General features: G+C 39.4%; 1 protein-coding gene across 1 annotated transcript in view; it reads right to left on the reverse strand.

The window, feature by feature from the left end:
• Positions 1-1055: 1055 nt before the first annotated feature.
• The window catches only part of TMEM242 (transmembrane protein 242), a gene marked incomplete at its 5' end in the record, with an annotated part of 23803 nt that continues 1291 nt past the window's right edge, over positions 1056-23567 (reverse strand). The window contains 3 exons of the mRNA XM_009887614.1: positions 1056-1253; positions 16682-16819; positions 22132-22241. Coding sequence (XP_009885916.1) covers positions 1155-1253; positions 16682-16819; positions 22132-22241 — 347 coding nt within the window. The remainder of the gene's footprint in view (positions 1254-16681; positions 16820-22131; positions 22242-23567) is intronic.

Below are 23567 nucleotides of genomic sequence, written 5' to 3' on the forward strand. Positions count from 1 at the left end.
TATTTGAGTGCTGTCATGTTTCATAGGAAAACCATACTTCTCTATTATTCATCTGACATTTAAAGCTTTTTTTTTAATGTTCCTTCCTAGGAATATAAAAACTTAATCACAAAAGACAGGTTTTAAGAGGACTTTATTAAATCTGACAACTGACTAATTGGGCTGTGTGCAATTAATAAAAAAAACTGATAATTGAGCATTCAACAAAGGACTGTTCACTGATAGCATTTTTTTTAATCTCTGCATTTTCACAGATCTACAGTTCTGCAAATACAATGTTTGAGTAAGACATTATTCTTCCTAGTTTACGCCCACACTTCATGAGATTACTGCAGTGTGGAAAATGTCACATTGCTTCTGTTGGTAGAAGAGCCACAGGAATCACTGAAATACAAAAAACACCTGGTCCTGCCCATACATTTGCTTAGCTGAAAATATTTGTGTAGGACAGACTGGGTGTCTCACTATTTTATGCCTTTTTCACTTACAACTTAAATATACAAACATAGTACAGACTTTTATGCAAAGTATCAGATTCACTACTGTGGGGTCTGATAAAAAAAAAGCTAATACTGAGAAAATACTGCACTTTGTAGAGATCTCTTCTGACGGTCTACAGAAGAGCTCAGTAGGTCACTACTTGCATATCGGATGTTTTAAACTTTCCCTTCAGACAGACAAAAATAATTTGGTTCAGATATTTAAATTTGCAACAGAGAAAGTAATTCCTTTATTTTTAGAAAAGTGCACTGTATGCTTTACCTTTAGGCTCAATAAAAGATCTGTTATAACTGAGTTGATGGTTACATTCCTAATGGGACATGTAAATGTCACTGAAAGTACCGTTCTGTTTTTCCTAGAGAAATTTCATGAAACTTCCCTTAAGAAGAGGGATGGAATAAGAGTTTATTGAGGTCTTGTCCTTATATTTACTACTGAAGATCAGTTTTTTCTTTAAGTCTTCATAAGATAAAGTCTTTTTTCAAGTTGGATCCAACTTGTCTTGGAGGGTTCATTTCCTCACAAATCAACTATACCAAGTATGCTGAAAGGTATCAGTCTGAGTTTTCTTCTCTGTTTTTCAGATGGGACACTTCTGCTACTTCCGCTCCTGTTCTTGTTGCAAGAGACATCTCCAAATGGCTTTGAGGCTTTCACTTGGATTTAAGTAAGTCTTCCCATTCAATGCTGGACTCACTATTTTTAGGAATTGCTGGAAACATTGACTGCATTTTAGTTTGGAATTCTTTCATCTATAAAAGAGATTAAAAAATAAAATCAGTTAACTGTTAATAAGGAGCAAATAAAGTAGCACCGTGAACCCTGGTCTTATTCCACAAAATAGGCTGTGTGAAGAGGTAAAAAGACTTTGACAATAAGAGAAAATTAAGACTTTCCCTCTGATTATGTTGGCTGAATTAACAAAGTTAAAAAAAATACGAAGGGACTCACAACAATCCCCCCTTCTAAAGCACCACACTGGGGTGCCTAATTTTGGCCACCTGCCTGAATGATTCACTATGGTTACATGAACTACAATACATATACACACACACACGTTTAAAATGCTTTTGCTTGGAGGAAAATTACCTCAATAGAATGTGCCCATATTTTGACTGTAGTGCCTTTTTCTACACTTCTAATGGATTAACAGCCCAATAAGTTTGTTCAAGGATTTTAAAACAGGGATTAAAGAAAAAATAGCGGTCAGCTCTGACAATTTAGGTTTCTCCCACCATACAGACACAGGTGACAAAACAAAGTCTTGTTCAAATGTATACATTAGTAGGAAGGAAAACAAGATTCATAACCATATACAGGACCAAGCTTTTCTTCCACTGTTGTTAAATTAAAATGCTGTGAAAGAGGAAGTTTGCTAGTTTTATATTCTGTATACCAATATGTTCATACCAATTGCCCAATTTGTATTTATGATGACCATTTTATCACCAATGTCTGATTCAATAGTCCTGGCAGGCCAGAACTGAAATTTCGTTTCTTTACAAATAACTTCTTTTTGAAGATAGTATTTAGATTTAACATGTTTCTTTCTTCCAAGATTTTTACACGTATTTTTACATATAATGTATTTTTAAAAGATAGGCATGGAAAAATCAAATCAGTGAAAATCTTGTTACACAAACAGCAGGATATAGGGGAAATATTGGACTGCTATTTTTAGGAAGCTGTTTAGAATTTATGACATTCAAGCAGAGAAGACAGGATGTGGTATTCAAGCACTGGATGCAATGACCTCTTGAAGACAAAATGTTGTCTCAGCCAGCATGTCCCAGGAGGATGTTCCTGGAAATCTAGATACCCTGAACAGCCACACAGGCATCTTCTCTAACATGCCTATATTTTGTGTGTTATGGGTCACTAGTTTTTTTACAAATACCTTTGGGCCATTTTCTGTTCAAGTCCTTCTGCGTGTGAATAATTCTGACAAAGAGCTGGTACTTCTTTAGAGAAACGTTGCTGGACTGCAATTATTCAAGTTACAGCTGATACAAAGAATGAAACAATTTACAAAGAAATTACCAATCCTTTACTAAGACAATAACTAATTATGATGGATGAAAGCATTTTAGAACTCAAGTTTTTGTGTAAAAATGCCTGGGTACTGCTAATCAAATAAAAATACATGTTATATAAAGTAGGAGGAAAATTCAGAGCCAAATTATCCTTTTTGTTTTATCCTGACTGTGTTCTTATGTGAAAACTAGTTCATTGTCTGCTTTATATTTTACTCTGATCAGATAGCTGTTTTGATTAATTATTTGTTCTTGGTTTTTACAAATCTTGGCAAACACCCACAATTGTTCCTAAACTAATATTTTTGCTTCTTATTTAAAACTGAAAAGCTCTCATAGGCAGCTAATATTTCCAACAATAATAAACACTGGTATCAGAGCTGACGAAGGGGAACAGCCCAAATTACATTAAATAATTGCTGACAATTAAATACAAGTATTAACAGTAGGAAATGCTTTAGGAGCTTTGGCTTAGCTGTTTTTTCCAGACCTCTGTAATTAAATTACCCCAGTTATCTGATGTGCAGCAAGTATTCAATTTATTTAACATTTTTTACTTCCTAAAGAGTAAGCCAGCTCTACTACTCTTTCATCTCACTCTAAGTATTATCTGGGTGCTTGGTAACACAGGAATGCTCAGATCCTAACCTGATGTAAACTGCTGTAGCTCAGTTGGTATAACTGGAAATAAAACATTTTATACCAGCTAATGATCTGATGCAATGTGGATTTTCTAGCTGTTTCTAAATTCAGACTTCTAAATTTCTTTTAGTGTCAAATTTAAATGACACACTCATAAGCCCTACAGGACACTTCTGTTACTCCACTGAAGATACACAACCCGAAAGAAAACTAAAAGCAATTACATAAGGCCTCCAAAAAGAGGATGATGGGTGGGGGAGCCATTAAGAAAACTACAGTGCGTCCTCACCTCTAACAGCTGCCTTATAATTACTAACATGCCAAACCCTAACCCTCGAATGCAAAAAGCAGTCTTGTCTGGGAAATAAAACACTACAGCTCTGTTCTGAAAGAAAAAAGGTATTTATGTTAAAAGCACTGCTAGCAGCTGCAGATTTAAGAATATTCAGATTTTTCTCCCCTCGTAATGCTAATTTATGTTCTTCAGGTAAAAGCAACTCATTTCCTGGAAAAGTAATTTTTCCTTAACACGTAGACCAAATGTGAAATAGTCAACGTCTTTCTTTTGCTTTTAAGACTCCCTGAGAAATTTCCTCAGCCTTGTCTTCTCAGATTTTGATGATTATTTGTAAAACCACTTTGCAAGTGATGCCAGACTCCATGGCTCATTTATCACTTCCTCTCTTGCCAGTATCTATGCCCTTTTCCACAAGCCCCCTCTGCCCAAATAGTTTTTCATTGCAATTCACCACTTAGACCATGTTTTATGTTTTTCCACAAACTTTCTTCCTTTGTGATTCCTGAACAGTGAGCTATTTTAATAAATCATAATGCCAAGCTGATCACCACTGTGCATTGTCTTCTCAAAGTTATACTTAAGGTTGTCAGCTATTTAAGAAGGACATTATCTACAGTGACTGTCATGGCCCTCACTAATACATAATGTCTTCACATTATGTTTAAATAGGGCCAATTTCTTCACGCTACAAACGTCAAAGCTACTAACTCTTACTAGGAGTTTTCCTTTCTATACAACTTAAAAGATACTGCACCCTATTATTTCTCTCCACAGCAGTTTTTGAGTTCTCACTAATAATACATTGAGCAACGTAACTAGGACTAGTCACGGACTTCTATTTTCCCCGTCTCCCTCTGCTCCCAGTAAGAAAGTGCAGTACAGTATTTCATCAGGGCTTTGATCTGGACTTCTAAGCCATCTCCCCTTTCTCTTCTGTTTCACTAATAACACCAGCTTCTGAGTTTCTTCCTCCATTTCCACATTTGTGCTTGTTGCTGTCCTGAATGTACTTCCAAATACTCACCACTGTCCTCCTCGCACTCAGAACTCTGCTAAAGCTCACTTGCCACACTGCCTAAAAGCATGGGGAGGACTTTGAAAAATAACTCCTATCTGATGCAATGGAACCAGTGTATACACCCATAAATAACCATGGAAACTGCATCCCAAAGTTCTTATCCCTTCTCTCCCGGTGTTAATGTCTGCCTGCTTATGAACTGTTCTGGTATCAAATTTCAGGCTGTGACCTCTCTCAGTCAGCTTAATATCCAAATTTTGGATATTTTGGACTGGCCAAACTCTATTTAATGTATTTATATATTTAGGACTAAATTTGGCCTCCAGAGTAATTCACACTGGCCTCAGGGTTGTTCTCATTTGCATTTGGTTGACAATATCATACCAGGCCCATTTTAACTTCAGAGGATCCTTGTAGTGAAGGTAAAATTTGTTCACTAAACACATAAATTAGATGTCCTTCAACGAATTGGGCTTACCAGTGACCAGTCACTTCCTGCAGCATGGTGAGCTTGGTGTGAGGATGATGAATCTAGCTTTATTTTCTATTAATACTGCACACTTGAGGTGCAAGAATTGAGACATTGTCTTTACCTGCTTTACCTCTGAGGGGACAAGCACACTTCTTGATGAGGGAAATACTGCAATTAGGAATCTGTGTCTTGCCTTGCCTTTTCTTTTTAGTAGACATGCCACTCGGGAGGTCTCTTCTCTCCTCCCCCTCCCTGGAAATTTCCTGTATTTCCTCCAGATTCCACAATACACATGCCAGTGGTCTCAAATCAAAAGGCATTAGTTTAATTATGAAAGCCAATGTGCTATGTACTACGTACTGGAATGTTTTGAAATAGTGCACTGAAACGGCTACCTCTTTATTATTGGCAGCCACACTGACACTGGGGTACTCGGTTCAACTGTGATAATGTCTTCAATTAATAGTGCAGTTAACTGAGCACTAAAAGCTGAATGTATTTTACCTCCTTCTGCTGCCTTCAGTATCCCAGGCCACTCTCCCAGCTGCTGCTTCCGAATCTAGAGGTACATGAACGATCTGTAACGCATTTCTTGATTTAACATTCCAGCATGCTCCGTTCCTGGAGGCAACTCTCTGAAGTGAATTTCACTCAAGTGAATTTTTTTTTTTTATCACAGATATTGCAAAGCTTGACACTGTTTTTTCCTGCCAAATAAATTACAGTAACTGTTCCACCTCTGACTGTCAAGCTTCTTTCTAAAAGGGTATCATCTACCTTACTGCATTAAATAATCTGTAATAGCTACAGATCACTGTTATTTTCTTATCTTAACCTAATGATCCTGCCTCAGGTGGCAAAAATATGGGGACCTAAAAGCATCTTCCATTTAATAATCTCTTTTTAATGTACATCGTTGACAGAATGTCACGCAAAAATTGGGATAGCACTATTACTGAGAGCACTTACGTGGCCGTTCATATTAAAATGAATGGAAGAGGGGGTAAAAGAGTCTATTTGAATCCTAGAATGAAAGTTTTACGAAGAAATGTTCTCTCTAATGTCTGACATTCATAATAGGCCAACCCAGATTCTAGGAATTATTGGTTTCCTATTTTAGTACTCGTACCAGTAAGACCTGCTTACATTAGCTTCCCAGTGAAATAAGGTTAGATGCCCTGAACTGGAATATCGACTGGCAGCAGAATACAGGATGTACGTGCCCTGTGTTCTCCTCAGCCACCTTCGATTTCACAAGGCATGAAGATGAGACGGGCTGTCCTGGATTTCAGAGCATCAGAGAGGATTGTTCTTGCCACCTTTTCCCAAATCTTAAAATGACTGCTGTCACCCTTGCTAGCAAACGATTGCCAAGGTCCGCATACAGAAATAGCAAGTTATTTGTAGAAAACGGCAAGCGCTGAGCCCTTACAGTACGCAAAGAGCAGAGCAGACAGCATGCTGGCTGAAGGTGATTCTCCGATTCTCAGTGTAAAACAGGGCACTCGGTGCGGGTCACCCTGTGCCCATTTGCAGGCTGACGTCTAAAATGAGCATGGAAAATAGAGCCCTGGTTCATACTCTTAGATCTTACACTTCATTGCAAAGGCATTATGAACGTTCGGATTATTCAGAACTACAGGTCTATGAAAATGGCCCTCAGAGAGTCAGTCCTGGGAGTATACGTCCTAATATTTAACTATCTTATACCGTACCATCATAGTACATTGTTCTCAACCTGTTTGCCGATTCCAGTGTTTCAGGCCCAGGTAGAGCAAAGCAGCAGCAGAATTTTGTTAAACCATCTAGAGAAGTCAAGAGCTCATATTAACCCCCTGTCCCATGGAGACTTACACACACACTTAACCTTACACAGTGTTGAATACTCTCTGTGAAATCAGACAGCTATTTACAATGCCTAAAATTAAACAAGCACATAGACATATTTTTCCAGAAACCTATCCCTATAAATCCTGTGTAATTGGGTAAAACATGTCCCGTGCTTTTTAAAAGAAAAATAACATGAAAATAACCTAAGTGAACTTTACAGGGAGAGGATTGTCACTGTTTAGAACGAAGCTGTCACTGTTCCCAAGCCACTATACCTCCCACAGGTGCTACACATTCTGTCTCAAATTACTGGTGAACTACTGAGAGCTATCAAGTCACAAGGGTCAGGCTCTCTTTTCCAATGACTGGGTCACATGAAGAGATAAAATACATGAAATACTTTCCTCACATTACTTTTCCAAGTAATGTGCAGCAGCCATGTTACTCATTCATAAACGAATGGATTCCACAAATAAGAAGACAGCTGGTCTACATCAGAAACGTGTCACACTAACTCTACTTTGTCTGGTTTAATTTCTGTGCAAATGTCACTTAGCTCTCAAAAGTGGGGTTGGTAACTGGTAGCCTGAAAGTATCTTTCTATACATCTATCATAAAAGGAAGGAGATGCCATTCCAGTAGAAAAGCCTGAAAACTCCAAAACTGTTCTGGTTTAAGGCTAGATTATTTTGAATTAAAAAAAAAAAAAAAAAAAAAAAAAAGGAAGTGATTAGCTAACTATGATCAATGGGAAAGAAAGCAAGACAGATATTAATTTATATACACTAAGACAGTGGGTTTGTAAACCACAATCTGGAAAAAAAAAAAAGTCATTTCCATAGGTTCAGAGATACAGGAGTATCCTTCAAAATTTTATACATTTCCATGTTGATCTTTCTGAAATAAAATAAGTTTTTGTAGTATATGATATCTCAAAGAAGATGAAGTCAGCGTCTCATTCTCAAGCCTATTCTCATTGATTTCAGTGATGCCGCATCAGTCTTCAAAATAAAAATAATGCTACAAAGTTTGGATTATACCATCTTGTTGCAAAAGGCTTTCATGCCGTGTAGAAAAATGGAGTGCAATACTTTTGAAATCACTAAGGAACATGCCATTTATTTCACAGAATCTTACGTTTAAATCTGCGTGCCTGGAAAGGACATCCACGTGATTAGTCTATTTCGGTGTATTAGTCATTGCTCCTTAGTCACTCTGAGCAATATGAAATTTAATATTAAAGTAATTTAAAATTTAAAATAGTTAAATATCTAAATGCATAAAGCAAGCTGGTTAATGGACGTAAAATCTCAGGATGAGTGTCCCAACTCCCTAAGCTCTTCTGTGCTGTAATTTGGATAGCTGAATTAAAGTGAAAACATGAATTGGCTGCAAGCAGGCATTTCCTGAAAAGGGCAACCTGAGTAATTTTTTTTCCTCTCTATGTCCAGGAATTCATGATATGCATCATACACAGTTTGACTTCTGTGTGTGTGTGCACCTGTGCACCTGTGACTTTGTTTTGATACTATGTGAGAGAATAAAGAGAAAAGTCTTTTATGCTACTGAGAAAAAAATTACAGGAATTCATTCACAAGGTCCTCATTCATGGCTGGGTAAAGAGCCACCATAGAACCAAAACTCTTCAGTGACGCGTGTGCCTTGATGCCATGAGCGGGGCTGAATTCCAGGCAGGAAACCTGTCAGAGCCAGTGTGACACCCAGAGCCAGGGAGAGACGACTGGGCGCCTCCAGGTGCGCAGAGCAGCTGGGGTCTTCGACCAGAGAAGCGTGAGTGTGGCCATACCACCACACTTAACAAAGCACAGGAAGATCCCATGGGACCAAGATGTAGCACAAATAATTTGCACCTATCATCGAAGTTTTTATTCATATTTGAGTTGTATACTTACAGCTCACAGTTATGTGCAGCCGAGAAGTGGATCAACCCACACTTCCACTTAGGACCACGTGGAACGGCTCCACAGGGGCAATTTCAGACCACAGGCTGAACATGGCTTTATTCTTTCTAGCTTCTTAACAGGCTGGTGGCAGCCAACAGCTACAAGTCTCTCCCAAGACACAGCAGAGTAATTCCTCAAGACAGCTACAGTTACAGTCTTCCCTTATTCTTGAAATACTTACTTACAGCTGTCCCTATTCATAAAGTAGTTGTAGCAGCTTTCCAGTAGGAAAATTATGATCTTATTCCTTGAATAAGCATTCTGCCTTATCAAGTTTACAGTGAAGTTCACAGGTTAGGGGTTTTTTTTATTATTTATTTCTTGGATAAAATACTAGCAGTACATATGTGTGGAGGCAGGTCTTCTCCACACCAAATTAATTAGGCAATATAAGCAGTACAGAAAAACCCTGTATAAACAGGAGGAGCAAGTGCTAACTTGTACTAGTACTCCATCTTCTTTTTAAGAGCTTGAATTTAAATTAGTATTGAGGAAATAAAAGAACATTAAAAAATGGGCAGATTTGATTTATATCGAAATATATAATCATGAAATAGCAAAGAAAAGATATATTTCTTTCAGGTAATCAAACATAACCATGATAAGGAATAGAAACTTCATAATATTTAGGTGAGGATTAAATACAGCTAAAATTAAAAACTAATAAACAAAAAATGTAGGAATGACTCTAGAATGACTCTAGAATGATTGTAGGAGATATACTGCTTTTATAGCAATATTTTTTCATTTATGAAATAGCACAAAAATTTCAGCCACTGCAACATGCCTATACTTGGTTGAGATCTATAGATCTTAATACTATTTACAGATGCCAAAACCAGTAATTTTTGAAGACTATGTCTCCATGTTCTCATTTTATTTTTTAAATTAATTCATCCTTAAAGCCAATACTCCTTTGTATGTATACTGTACCTATGACTATAATCTCACAAAATTATATCAAATATCTCTCAAAATGAGCAGGAGTATATTATTATTTTTATGCTTAAAATGGTGATTCAGAGGTTAGATTTCCTCTAGAGAAAAGCAGCCTGCCGAGAAAATGTCCTTACCAACAAAACCATGGCAAGCATATATTCTCTGTATTGCTTTTAATTGTTTTAGATGTCTCTCCACAGCTGTGCAATTGTTTCAGACTGTTAATATTTTAAAGGTTAAGATCAATGAAAACCAGGATATTTCATTAGGAGTCACCATAAAAATGATAAACTAATATTTTATAACTATATTACTCACAAATTACTAGGCAATTCTTCTCACTATTTTCCCAGCTTTGCATGGAACAGATGTGGAAGCAACAATCAGAATCTCACAAACCTACATATGAATCATCCTGGCCCTTTTCCTATGGGAGAAAGAATGCTTTTATTTCTGAGGAAATAAAACCTAATTTATTGGGGGCATGAAGAGCAAAAGGGCTCTTAAAGCATAACTTATCTTGTTTGTTAATTGTTGCATGCTTCCGTCTACAAGGGCTGAGGGTATCGTTCTGCTTTTAAAAGAAGGCTCATAATTGCTGATAGTTTAAGAAAAAAACACAACAAACAAACCAAAAACAGAACATCAGGCATTCATAGGTATGTTTTAATACCTGTCAAGTATTCTATAGCTGCAAGCATAATTAAAACCAAAAACCTGCTTATTTAAAACAAGGGTTTACAACTCAACTGTAATTTCTAGAAAATTGTGAAACTATAATTTTTCCAAGCAACAAAAAGATGTGGTGGATCATAACATCTGTAGAATAGGTAAATAAAATAAGAAAGGTTCAATTTTTGTAAACTTTCATGAAAATAGGTTTAGGTTAACTGTAACAACTGGGGTTTTAAGATAATTTTGAATTGTTTACTTTTAAAATTTTTTACTGAGTGAAACACCATTTATTCTTCAACTGAGAATTTAAAACTTCATTGAGCATTTCATATGGAGAATGTTCAACTGCTATTCAACTTTTAAAAAAAATGAAATGACAAACTGGCCAAACCCATTCTTTTCTACAAAATTTATTTTAATACCTCAGCGTTTTGCATCAGAAAACAGTCAGCCCACTGCACCAGAAGAGGGTGGCTGCAGGCTTCTGAGGTTGCGAGCTCAAAACCCTGGAAGATAATGCCATGATGTGGAAGTCATCAAATAGCAAATACACTTGTTAAAAAAGGTGCCGTTTTGTTTCAAGCCAGATGACAATTATCCAGCTTGTGTTTAACATTGCACATGTCCTTGTATTTTGTGAAGTGCCTCAGAGCAGAAGGCAGAGGAGGAAGGCAGAGGAAAGCTGTGGCTGTGTCTGGATAAGAACTGGGGGTCAGATCAGGAATGCTCAGTCTCCCAGTTGTCTGTGCTTACTGGGCATGAGTTTGTGTAATGCTGAACAGCCGGAAAACACATGAACTGGGTTTCTTTAGGGTGACACAAAACTGAAGAAGCATTCTAGGAACGCACATAACATAAGCCAGCTGCAAATAGACATTCAAGCCTTGGGGCAAGGCCAGAGTCAGTCCAAATTTTAAAAATCCCCTGGAATGGTTGTAGCTGTCAGGTCCTCGGTCCCCAGTTGCTTCAGTGCTCCAATGCTGCTGGTCAATGACACTTGCTAATATAGACCGAGCTTCTAAGCCCGGAGATAATCAAAGGTAGACTGACTTCAAATGTTTTCCTAAGAGACTGCAGGAAGCAGGTTAAAAAAGTCTGACCGTTACTGACAGCTGGTTATTTTCCACAAGAGGTACTATATAAAACTAGATAATCACCATCTCCTGGGTTCTGAAAATGAAGATTTCTCTTCTGCATTATTGAAAAACAGAACTTAAACCATTACCACACCAAGTCCTCACCAATCCATTGCTTCTCTGTTTAGGAATACGAGTTGACTAGTATCACCTACCAGCCTGTCCTCAGACTACAACAATGGTAACTGCAGTCAGGGGATATTAACAACCCAACCTGAGACAGCGTAAAATCTTTTATATCCCTCACCAAGATATAAAGACCAGTTACTTACTGTCACCCCTTGGTTTTCATGCTGGCATAAAAAGCAGCAGACACTAAAGACACAGGGACCCACCTTTAACAATAAAGCCATTTAAGAGCTGGAAGTAGGCATTGTCACAGCACTGGTTTAAGAACCAATAAACCACAAAGATTAAATAAAAATCTAGCATCACCAAAGCTGGCGTATCACCTCGGGGTCTGAAGCAGATCTTAGCAACAACTTGCTTCTATGGCAAACACAGGCTGTCTCGGAAGGTGTAAGGACGAGGGATCCTGAACTGTGGCTGCAGTTCCCTTCTATGACACAAACTGCTGAGCAATCACGACGCTGCTTCAGAATGACGGATGCAGATTAATTACAGCAATTATGACTCATCAAGGAAATATCGTGCCAGTTTGCTCTTGTCGTTTCATCTCTGACTTTGCAAGTGATGACAAGATAATTTAAACAGTCACAAAGCTTAGAGTAATCATATTTTTATCAATCACTCACTGTCCCGTCAATAATTTATGCTCACAGGAAACACATCCCCGAACATTAACAACCACGGCATTTTGGCAACCATACCAAGCGAAACAGCTCTTCTGGGCTCTAACTAATGGCAACACCGTGTGCCACTACTGCAGGGCCGGGTCGTTACACGACGATTAAAACCGCCTATTCCGTCAGTGTGAAAAATAACACGGGGCTGTTCCCGCCGGCGCCAGCAGGTGTCGCTGCGGTGCAGCGGAGCCGCTCCGGCCCCGCCCCCTCGTGGCCCCGCCCCCGGGGGACTCAGCGATCGGCCCTTGGCAGCGCAGGGCAATCGTACAGACCTTATTTTTTTTTCCCCCTCCCAAAAATACATAAATGGTAGCAGCACCTTGCTGGTTTAGCTCTACCCTTTCAGGTGCGCAGGAGATGCTGCCCACCTCTTCCTGTGGGTGCCAGAACCATCACAAGGGGCTTAGGGCAGGTACGCGGACATACGGGTTCGGACAACTCAGTCGCAGCAATGGAACAGTCTATCATTTGGAACCAGCGCATGGCTAACGTGAGCAGAGTTCAAAGCCCGTACAGCACTGAGCATATCTTTCCCTGCACTTCTCCAAATTCACCGACAAGCTTTGCTTTTCTTCTCCTCCTGTCAAGCCAGCCCCAGCTCTGGTGTGCACTGGCTTCAGCCGTCTCCGTGGGCTGGCCAGGAAGAAGTGGAACTCCTCAACAGCTTTCCTGGCCAAGCCAGCCATGCCTCAAGCTCTCTTATTCCTTTTGGTGTGATTTCTGCCAACCCATCATGTCTGATTTTCCGCTGTGGCTTCTTGTATTTTTCTCCTGGAGATGACATGAGGCACTAAACGACACTTAGCAACTCAGGTTTACCTGACTTGGAACTCCCCTCCAAGCCCTGCAAGCGAAGGTCAGCCCTTTATTTGCTGCGATCCCACCAAGATAGTCACAGGGACAGAGCTGGCAATGGATTTGAGAAAGTTAATGTACTCTTACGTGTGACAGAACCAGCTTTCTTGTTTGCTAAATGAAACATCTGCAGTGCTTACAATCAGAATTTAATTATGCTTAACAATTTAATACCGAGAGACTACATTAGCTGTCAGTAATGTTTTCAATATTACCGGTAGCTCTTAAACAAATGAAGCTGCTGCCCAGCAGGGCCAGATCACTAATTAGCTGGTCCCAAAGGCAGCTGGTTACCGTTAAAGTCAGTAAGGTGAAGAGGCTGGGCAGAACCTCTTCCTCTCTTTGTCCAGCTGCCAAAGCTGTAGTTATTAAGTTCACACAGATTCCTGGCATCAAAATGAGTTGAGTCTCCCCTCAGGTCACATACAGCACAGTGCTTTCAGAAGTGAAAGTCTGCCTTAAGTTATTAGTTTTCAAATCTTGCTGTCTGATGCTAGGTTTGAAGTTGTAACTTGAACTTCTGCAGGTATTGGGAACTTGCATGTACTACAGAGCAAATTAACTTGCAGCACTCAGCCACACTGAAGACTCGGGACATTTTTATTCAGGTTAATTCATGATAGACTCATTTTAAAATGTTTAACTGAAATTAAAATGTTCATTTTAAAATATTAATTTGAAATGAGCTTCGCATAACATCTACGATGTCTTCTGTGGTCTGAACAGTTTATGTGGAAAGAAACTTTGTTTCAGTGACAACTTCAGTGAATAGTTTCCCACAAATAAAACTTTATTTTTCTGGCTATCCAATAATTATTAGATACAATATATGCATTTAATATGTGTTTTTTAAAATCAGTATTTTAACTGTCTGAATGTTAATCTATTATCTCTGCTTACATGATAGCAATTAAGAATTTTCAAAAGTATCACAATGTTCCCCTGAAATAGGAAAATAAATAAAAACAAATAGGCCCTTCTTAAAATGAGCATATGTTTAAGAGTCCAGAACTACTAATGTACCAGTCAGCTTATAACCCTTATTTAATCTCAACTGTTCAGGAAAATTATATTTAAGCACAGAAATACCTTCTCTCAACAGTCGGTATTTGCTCCTGAGTGTTATGTTTAGTAGGGCCTGTTCTGATAGGACAAGGGGTAATGTTTTTTAAACTAAGAGAGGATAGATATAGGCTACATATAAGGAAGAAATTCTTTACAATGAGGGTGGTGAAACACTGTCCCAAGTTGCCCAGAGAGGTGGTAGATGTACCATCCCTGGAAACGTTCAAGGTTGGGTTGGACCAGGCTCTGAGCAACCTGATCTCCTTGAAGACGTCCCTGCTCATTGCAGGGGGGTTGGACTAGATCACCTCTAAAGGTCCCTTCCAACCCAAACTATTCTATGATTCTATGTTAAAGCAGTATGCAAAAAGTGTCAACAACAATAAAAAAATCAAAGATTAATTAGTCAGGAAATATATTTTTAATGCTAATGAACCTCTTTGGTCAGAATATTTCATTTTTATCGTACTTCTGCTTTTGTACCTCCAGCACACTTTAGACACACATATATATTTGATTTTAACACATATATAGTATAATAGGAAAAAGAAATGTGTGACAGGAAATTTACAAGTGCTAATTTTTGATTCTGCAATAATAAGTAGCACTATTGTACGTGTTTCCTTTCTGCAGTGGGAATTCAAGTCTATAGTGAATGCAATAAATATGTCTGTGGAGAGTAGGGAAAGCGCTGTTCAAACTCATGCATAGACACAGTCTCTTGACAGAAATCTGCTTCCTTCAGTGTCTGCTGTGCAATACGGTGAAGCGTAAGTACTCCATGACAGAAACCAATCCTGACAGGCACTTGCAAGAGCCCCTTAAGATACAATGTTCCCTGCCTCCTTTCAACATTAACACAACACAGAATATAATAAGGTGCAGCTTTGACTACAAATGCTCGATGAGTCTCTAAAATGCCCTGCAGTGCGCTGTATGCTTCTGAGGCAAGAGCCACTGCTCTCAGGTAGCCAGAAGCCCCCATCAGACTCTGACGTGTGCTGGGGCTTGGCCATCTCAAGCTTATGTGGTTGTTTTCTGTCTGGCAGTCTCAAGGAAAGCAGCCTCAGAGGGAGACCAGGCAATGGTGGTTCTAGGCCAGTACTTCTCAAGGAAGTAAAAATTAAGCTTGCTGAGAAACCGTTAACATAAACTGCAGATTAGGGTCAGATTCTGTTGTCCTTTGGCAGGACCAGAAGTACTCTGACAGAATGAAAATAAGAATCAACAGCACAGTGTGACATGAATCCTTTTGGCTGATGATATAACTGACAGTAAACCGAGCAGACTGCTATAGCTCAGCATGCAGAGTATAAACTGGTACTCCCACTCTTCCTCCCCCTTCTCTGCCATTCCACTACAGCCTCACAAGGAGGGCCTGAGTTTAAACAAAATGTGTTGTAGATGCCTCCTATGTCCTGCTCTGCCTTTTTTTTTTTTTTCCCCGTTTGTGTTCAGCCTTCTTTAATGGCTCCTATTGAGACTCAACATTGGAAACTGAGGAACAAGGGATTGTGTAGTGCTGTATGTTGGGATCCCAATCATGACCTATAGAACACATCAGCAGAGAAGACAAAAAGTGAGAACTTGAATAAAGATATTAATGAGAACAGTACTGGGATGAAGTAGTATCTTCTTCCTTTTAATTTTGGGAGACACTTTGCTGAATATATAATCTGCCATGCAAGGTAAAGGAAGTCTATTCATTCCTAGTCCTAAAGAGGGTGCAGACAGTTCTGCCAAACTTACAGCTGCAGGGGACTCTTAAGTCATGGCTCATTACTAGGGGCAAACAAAAATGCTTACACGAACTTTAGTGTTCACGTTCAATGCTGTGAAACACTGCAACATAAGCAATTTACTAAAGATAGCCTTAGCCCCTTGGGACATACAGATGCTTCCCGAGTTTCTTTTCCTTGACGTGGCATGTCACAGACCAACCATTCTATTGCACATGAAACTCAATCTTCTGCCCCTTTGCCCCTTCCAGAAATGCACTAGAAAGCAAGCTGGTTTCCTCTCAGTTTTTCTTATGTCCCCAGTGTCCTGATGCAAAAAATGGAACTTGGACAAATAAACGGATTGCTCTAAAGATAGGATTCAGGGGGTAGCCTTCAATTCAATAAGCAAAGGATATAGAAAGTTTGCAGCTACTATTTTAGTCTGTCTTAGAACACTGGCTCTTTTGTGAAGAATCTGAAACATCTGTGCAAATAAACATATGCAGGACAAAACTGTCCCTCCCCTAAAATTGTCTCCTCCTACAACATCCCATTTTTTTTGCAGATGTACGAACGCCTTCTCTGTGTGCACACACTCTGGTTAGTCACTCCACGTGAGGTGAACGAAGGTGTAACTCCTAAGCTGAAGCAGTATAGAGATGCCACCCCAAGATGCATTACCCAAGGAAAAATATGGTATTTGAGGGGATCACACTTGCTACTCACACTGTGCACACCCAGGGCCTTCCAGATAGCAAAACTGAGCAATCCAACTCCGCACCATGCGTAGAGCGAGCCCCATCCTAGGGCTCGTAAGGCCAGTGATGAACCACTCTCTGGTAATGTGGCTGTGGCAGTAATCCCCTAGAACAAAAAAAAAGTGATCAAGAAAAAGTGAATATTGGAAAAAAAATATGAACTAAAAAAGTTAACTTAGTGATCTAGAGTTACTCCTGACTTGTCAGCTGTACTAGCGTGGCTACAGAGAACTGTTACAGCTGCCAGCAGACCCAGAGCCAAGCAAGGGGGTGGATGAGCTGTCTTCCCACCAGGAGCAGCTGCCAAGGTTGCTACTACCACTCAGGGATGATTTTTATTACCCAGAAATGCTGAAGTCAACTGCTTTGTGGGCATAAGAATCGGACACACGGTTGTCCCACCAGTCAAAATACAAAACTAAATCAAACCCACTCACAAGCCTTTATACCAGTGGCATCAGAACACCATCATTTTATGTCATTGATTTTGGTACTTTTTCTTAGGGCAGTAAGGGTGGTGGGCAACCACTGGCCTGCAGGTCTTCATCTGCACTCCTGAAACAGCAGATTAGGAAACTGAGTAGCTTTCAGCTTGATTCAGGGAGGGTATAACAGCGACTGAGAGACTAATTTTGAGGGGCTGCAACTCTGAACGAGCTCTGGAAATCATTTAGGAAAATTTTGTAAAGAGCAAACAACACCACTAAACTCCATCCTGCTGCAGAGTTCACGAAGTGTCAACACAGAAAATGCTCTGCAGTCTCCATACTTCTCATATTTGTCACAAACAAGAGTAGGTGGTTTTAACCACTTGTTAAGATATTGCTGCTTAAAAGTCTACCATGAGACATGTCCTGAAAACACAAAACACTGTCACTTGGAAAAGCCACCTCAGGCCAAGAAGAACATAACCTCAGCTGTGATGGGGTCCTAACTACAATGAAACCTTCTCTGTCGCAGCACCTGAATGCACATTGCAGCTACCAAGAGCATAAGCCACAGGCTGGCTGACATCAATTAATTCACACTGCACGTTCACCGCTAGCTAGCCGTTCTCATCTCACAACGCCCACCTTGCTGTACCTGTTTGGTATAGGGCAGCTTCAATCTGCGTAGCCCACAACAGCAGTAAGACAGACATAATTCTCTTGCTCGCAGTGGTGAATGTCAGCAAGAGGGCTTGTTTGTTTTTTTTCTCTGAAAGACCACTGTTCAATTCTTCACATGGAAACGGAGATTTCAGATGGTAACTGGTAAAGATTTGCATCTATGGTCCTTACACAACTGAACAGTTTACTTACTTATTGGGTATCTCAAGAAAAAAATGTATTGCTCAGAGGTAAACATAAATGAGACTGCAAACATACAAATATATTCAATAAAGTATTATTTCATTTGTAGTCTAAACTACTGAAAAGTGAAATTAACTTGCAGAAGGATCCAAAAAAAAATCCTCCAAAACATGCCAAAGAGCTACACTTCATTCATCACAAAAAGTGGAAAATAATCTTTTGTATTCTTGCTTTAAAAAGACATTAAGTTTTTTTAGTACTTTTTAAAAAAATGGTTCTCTTTCTTCTTTGATATAATTAAACATATGTAGTGTCTACCACTATGGTATTTGGTCAGTGAAACAGCACCAGTAGCTTTTTTCCTCTTGGCTTTGTATTTATTAAAACATTAAAATGATCCTTAGGCAGTCCCTCAGCATTAACACTTAGGATTTAGCTGTAGGCAGTTACCCAAGGACAAACACACACTTGCAAAGGGCACAAGCAAAATGCATCTTGATCCTTATTTATTCTGATTTGGACATCCCAAAGTGGAAGCTGTTAACAAAGCAATGCTCTGTAAGCATACACATACACGCACACAAACACAAACAGCAGAGATCTCTAGTCTCACTATTATACCAGGTCCTATTATTTCCTTACCACAGCTAATGAACTTTCGCAACTCTTTCAGTAGAGACTGCTTTGAGTAGATTTATAATGCTGATGATTATTTCTGACATTTTTCCTGCTTCCATAGTTGAACCATATACAACACACAGAAAAATTTCTTCCATTTGGAAGATGGGAAATTAATGGACAAAAATATCCTTCACACAGAATCTTTAAATAGGAGTCATTATCTGTGAAAATTGCTGGAAAAAACCCCATCACCCGAATACTATTTAAATGTTTGATTGCCCCAGAAAAAAAAAAAAAAAGTGGTAAATGGAAACAATTGATCTGGTTTTACTGACAGCAGTCAAACAGCGTTCAATCACAGGCTGATTCCTCAGGGTATTAAGTACACAGATAAGGATTTCTGTAAACAAGACAGTTTGTCATATGATTATCAGATATGCTGTTCAGAGCATCAGGAAAGCTGATTAACAAAACACTAAAAAATTTAGAAAGACAACAGTAGCATGGGAGAAAAAGATGTCACCAACAAAATGACCTTTTTAAGAGAACTGAGTTTTATTCACAGCCTGTTATTCTGTGCACAGATGGTTTTCTCTTCACTACTGCTCCTATTTTTTTTTTTTTAAAAGCAACTCTCTCATTTAAAAATAAGCTATTAAACAATACTTGAGTCTTTCTAAAAAACAGGCCAGGAAAATATAGGGTAGAATTAGCTGACTTGCTTACCAAAATATATGCTGGTTTTTGTTGTTTTTTTTTTTTTTTTTTTCTGGAGGATATAAGCAGGAAGTGGGAGAAGGAGAAATGACTTTTTTTTCAGACACAGGCCTCAGTCCTGTAACTATCCCTTTGTGGATAACAGGGTGTCCAAAAGGAAACTGTGCCTAAAATAAATGGTGTGTTCAACTGTTTTGGTTGATTGCATTCAGCGTGTTTGCTGTTTTGTATGACCTAACCCATTGTAAAATTAAACACCTGCCTAAATGCTGGTAAAACTGGATACTTATCACAAGGAGGCTGCCACATCTGAGCATTTAATTTTAACAGCCCCGAATCATTTATTAACTGAAGGTCTCTGCAGTGCTTCATCACTAAACAGGATTAGGTAATCTGTTTCAAGTCAATTTGGGCACCAGTTCTACAAATGCTTTCAACATTTACTTAACTTCACTAGCACGGAGGAGGTACAGTAGGTGCAATCTCAGCTTTATCTCTTGCCAGTAACCCTGATGCTATTGTGCAAGAGTGGGATCTCATACTGTTGCTTCCTGGAAGTCTGAATGCAGTCATGAAGCCACGATGCTACAAGCTTCCCCTCTGAATTGCTATTTTTTCTCCCATAAAACTATTTTATTCTGTCCCAGGCTGCATTATGCTTGCTTCCCGTTTCTACTCTGACTTGCGTGCCGCCATTTCATGGACACAGAAACTGGCAGAAGCCAGCAAAAATGCTGAAAGAATAAGTCACACATTTCTTCCCAACACTGAGCATCCATTCTCATTCTTTTGGACCTTCCCCCAACCTTGGGCCAGCACAGTCGCTGCAGTCAGGCAGCGAAGAGGATCAGAAGACTGATTTGGACTAAAACTAACGCGGGAAAAAAGCAAAGCAGAATTAACCAGCATCACCTCACCAACGCAGCAGCACAAATGTTGGAGCTTTTACAGGGGCTGGAATGAATGGCCAGAAACTAAGGGCCGGTAGGATGACTTCTTTCAACAGCAATGCCCGCTTATGTTTGCTTAAATTACCTGTCAAACTATGGCTTCACCTTAATGTGGATGAAACCCCACACATTTAGGCACTGAACATCTATGAAGGATGCAATCATCTGTAGTTATTCATAGCTACACTTTAATTATTATACATGATGTGTTTTTAAAAATAACAGGCAATGACTTGCAGTAAGTAACTACAGATTTCAGTAAGAATGCTACATCAAAACTCTACCTCGTTGGTGACAAAACCTCAGAGAGCCTCTATAGACAGTTAAGTCATTCTCAAAGTCTGTCCTTCCTCTTTGAAATTGCTTACCTACAGATACCTTGACAAAAAAGCACCTTTCTATGCTTTGCAGTATTTAAGTTGAGGGGCCCAGGAATGATAGATTTTTTGCTAGCAAACTGTTGTAATTCATTTGCATGGATAGCAGTAGATACAGGTTTTCAGCAAAAATTGAAATGGTATGTATCACTTGGTGCCACTTCCAGCATATATATTCCCAGATGTCAATGTAATGTCACTCTTGATAAATTTCACACTGATAACAGGACAGCGCCAGACAGCCAGGAATATGTGTAAGCTGGAAAAAATGTAATGCTCAGGAAAAAGGAAGTTTAAAAAACCCCCCAAAGATGTTTAAAAAAAAAAAAAGGGAGAAAAATTCCTTATTGTAATATAGTTCTATAGCCTGTGAAATAACTTCTCATGGAGTGCTCTGTTTCGGCTATTTCAAAAAAGAAACCCATGTTTATTGTTGCTGAAAAGGCAATGGATGAGTTATGCCATGGCAGCCTACAGAGGAAAATAGGATGGCAAAGGAAGGCTCTCATGCTCTTTGACCACAAAAGGAGATTGTGAGTGATCAGATACAAAGGCTTTGATAGAAAGTGCAATAGAAGATTATTTTTTTTCTCTTGACATGCATTGTTATTGAATTAACATTTTAACAATAAGCACAAATCATCAGTGCCCAGCTCCCTAAAAACATCTGTAATATATATTATATTTTAAGGGCTTGGTGGAGTAGAGACTGACCAATTCTAAGGACCTATTTTTGACATTTTTGGCAGTAACAAAGCATTAGTGAGGAAAAAAACGTGTTCTTCAATTAAATATGCTCTAATTCAGAATAATACACCAACATGGTATAATTGTTAGCTTTGCTTTGCAGTTTTTTTCTTCAGAATGCTCAGGTGGATCCTGTTAGTAATTGCATGAGATCAGATTATTTTTGGCCATCAGATCTCATAGTACCAAGCCACTCCACTCACTCTCATCTGCCCCCTTACACAGCGGTAAGGGAGTGGAGGGCTTAGATTTTAACTAAATAATCCCACATTACATATTCCACAGCTTATAGGCTTTCTACCTCCTCATTCCCATCCTCACTCCATTTACCTCCCTTCCCAATTCACTATGGCACTGTGGGACTGTGTGGTGAACTGGATCACTGAGGTGATACAGGCTCCCAACTGAAGTGCGTTCACATAACAGAATCAAAATGGACCATCAATGATATTCCATTATATAGCAGCAGTATGATTCCAGCAAACAATGTAAGTTTTACATTATATTTCAACTAATCTCAAGTACTAAAGTATTGAGCAGTGCCAACTCTGAATCGATTTCTAAATTAATCCTACCCCTATTGACTTCAGTTAAGTCTAGTGCTCTTACCATCAACTTTGTACCGCCAAACTCCACGTATATCAACATTTCTATAAGGCATTTGATCATCTTCCCTGTGTATCAGAACTGTAAAATAGTTTAAAAGGAACAAACCTTACTAAACCAGTCTGGGTTCTTCTTTTTTGTCATGGCAAGCGTGGTGCCAAAACCTGCTATCATTCCTGCAGTAGCAACGGTACCTAGAAAAATTCCACCTGCCAAGAAAAGTTTAAGAAATAAAAATCAACCTTTTTTTTTTTTTTTCCCTTAACGGGAAAAAAACAAAACCAAACCTGTTTTCAAAATAAAACATGAAAAATGAAGATCTGTCAGCACATGCTGAAGGGAAAGGAACAGCTGTCCACATTATTTACATTAACTCAATATGGCAAGCCAGAAAGAATATTTTGAAATACAGCATTTTGAAAATCAATGGCAAGTGTATATATTTTCAAGCCATGCAAACCAAAAATCATTGAAATCCCAGGATTCCTTTCCACAGTACTTCCAAATTTCCACTGCTGCCCCAGCAGCCTCTCTCACTCCAGAGCCAGCTACTAAAATCGTCTTCTTCTCTGGCTATGCCTCCCCCTGCCCTGAAAGGAAGATTAATTCTTTTTGTTACATCATTTGTTATTTCAAATGGCCACCTGAGAATCCACCTGTACCTCAGAAGACCATTGTATAAGCAACACTTGTTCTTCAGCTTTCTCCATTCTATGTTTTACAGCTCTAATTAAAAAAAGAAAATGACGCTAGCAGGATGCTTTTCCAAGACAGAAATCATTCCTCACTCTTCAGTTCTTTCAGAGCATTTCTGAAGTCACTTGGGGTCCCCTGATCCCTTCCAGTTCTTGCATCAGAAAGGCACATGTAGCCATACCAAACCACTTTTAAGAAAAAGCCTCATTACAAAGACTGAGTGCACTGTACGAAACAACCCAATTCATATTAAGATCCATATTAAATTTTTTTTCAGGGGGTTACAAGTTCTTCCTTTGCAACTACTGATACCCAGCCTGCGTTTCCCCTTTCCTAATGCCAGTCAGGTAATTAAAAACTGGCCAAAATAGGAAGTAAGAAGCAAAACATGCTTATGCTAGGTCTCACGTTTTAAAAATTAATTATCTTGTTGCTGTGATGGAGAAGTTCCCCGTACTCCTGCCAATGAAAGCCATCACGTACCTCTTCTGCCCGGGAGCAGGAGGCCCTCACACGCTGCCGGCACTCTGCATGCCCGCTGCATTTCACATTTCAAGGTCTATTAACCAACAGATTAATCAGTCTCCCTCATTTCAGGAGTAACAACCGGGTTTAACTTAACCGCTCCTCACGGATTGGGGGGGCGGTGGGTCTGGACGCACGGCCCCCTTGGGAGGGGCAGGAAAGCACTGCAAGGGGTAGGCAAAGCGCCTGCCAACAGGGGACGGCGCCCCGAGACCAGGATGCTCACAGAGACACTATCCCCTTGTGTCCGCGGGGTGCACGTCCCCCGGTCCCCGCTCCGCCCGCCTTCCTCCGGGATGGCCCGACGGGACCGGGCGGCGCCC

The sequence above is a fragment of the Charadrius vociferus genome, unplaced genomic scaffold (genome assembly GCF_000708025.1).
Source record: "Charadrius vociferus isolate BGI_N301 unplaced genomic scaffold, ASM70802v2 scaffold176, whole genome shotgun sequence".
Taxonomy (NCBI): Eukaryota; Metazoa; Chordata; class Aves; order Charadriiformes; family Charadriidae; genus Charadrius; species Charadrius vociferus.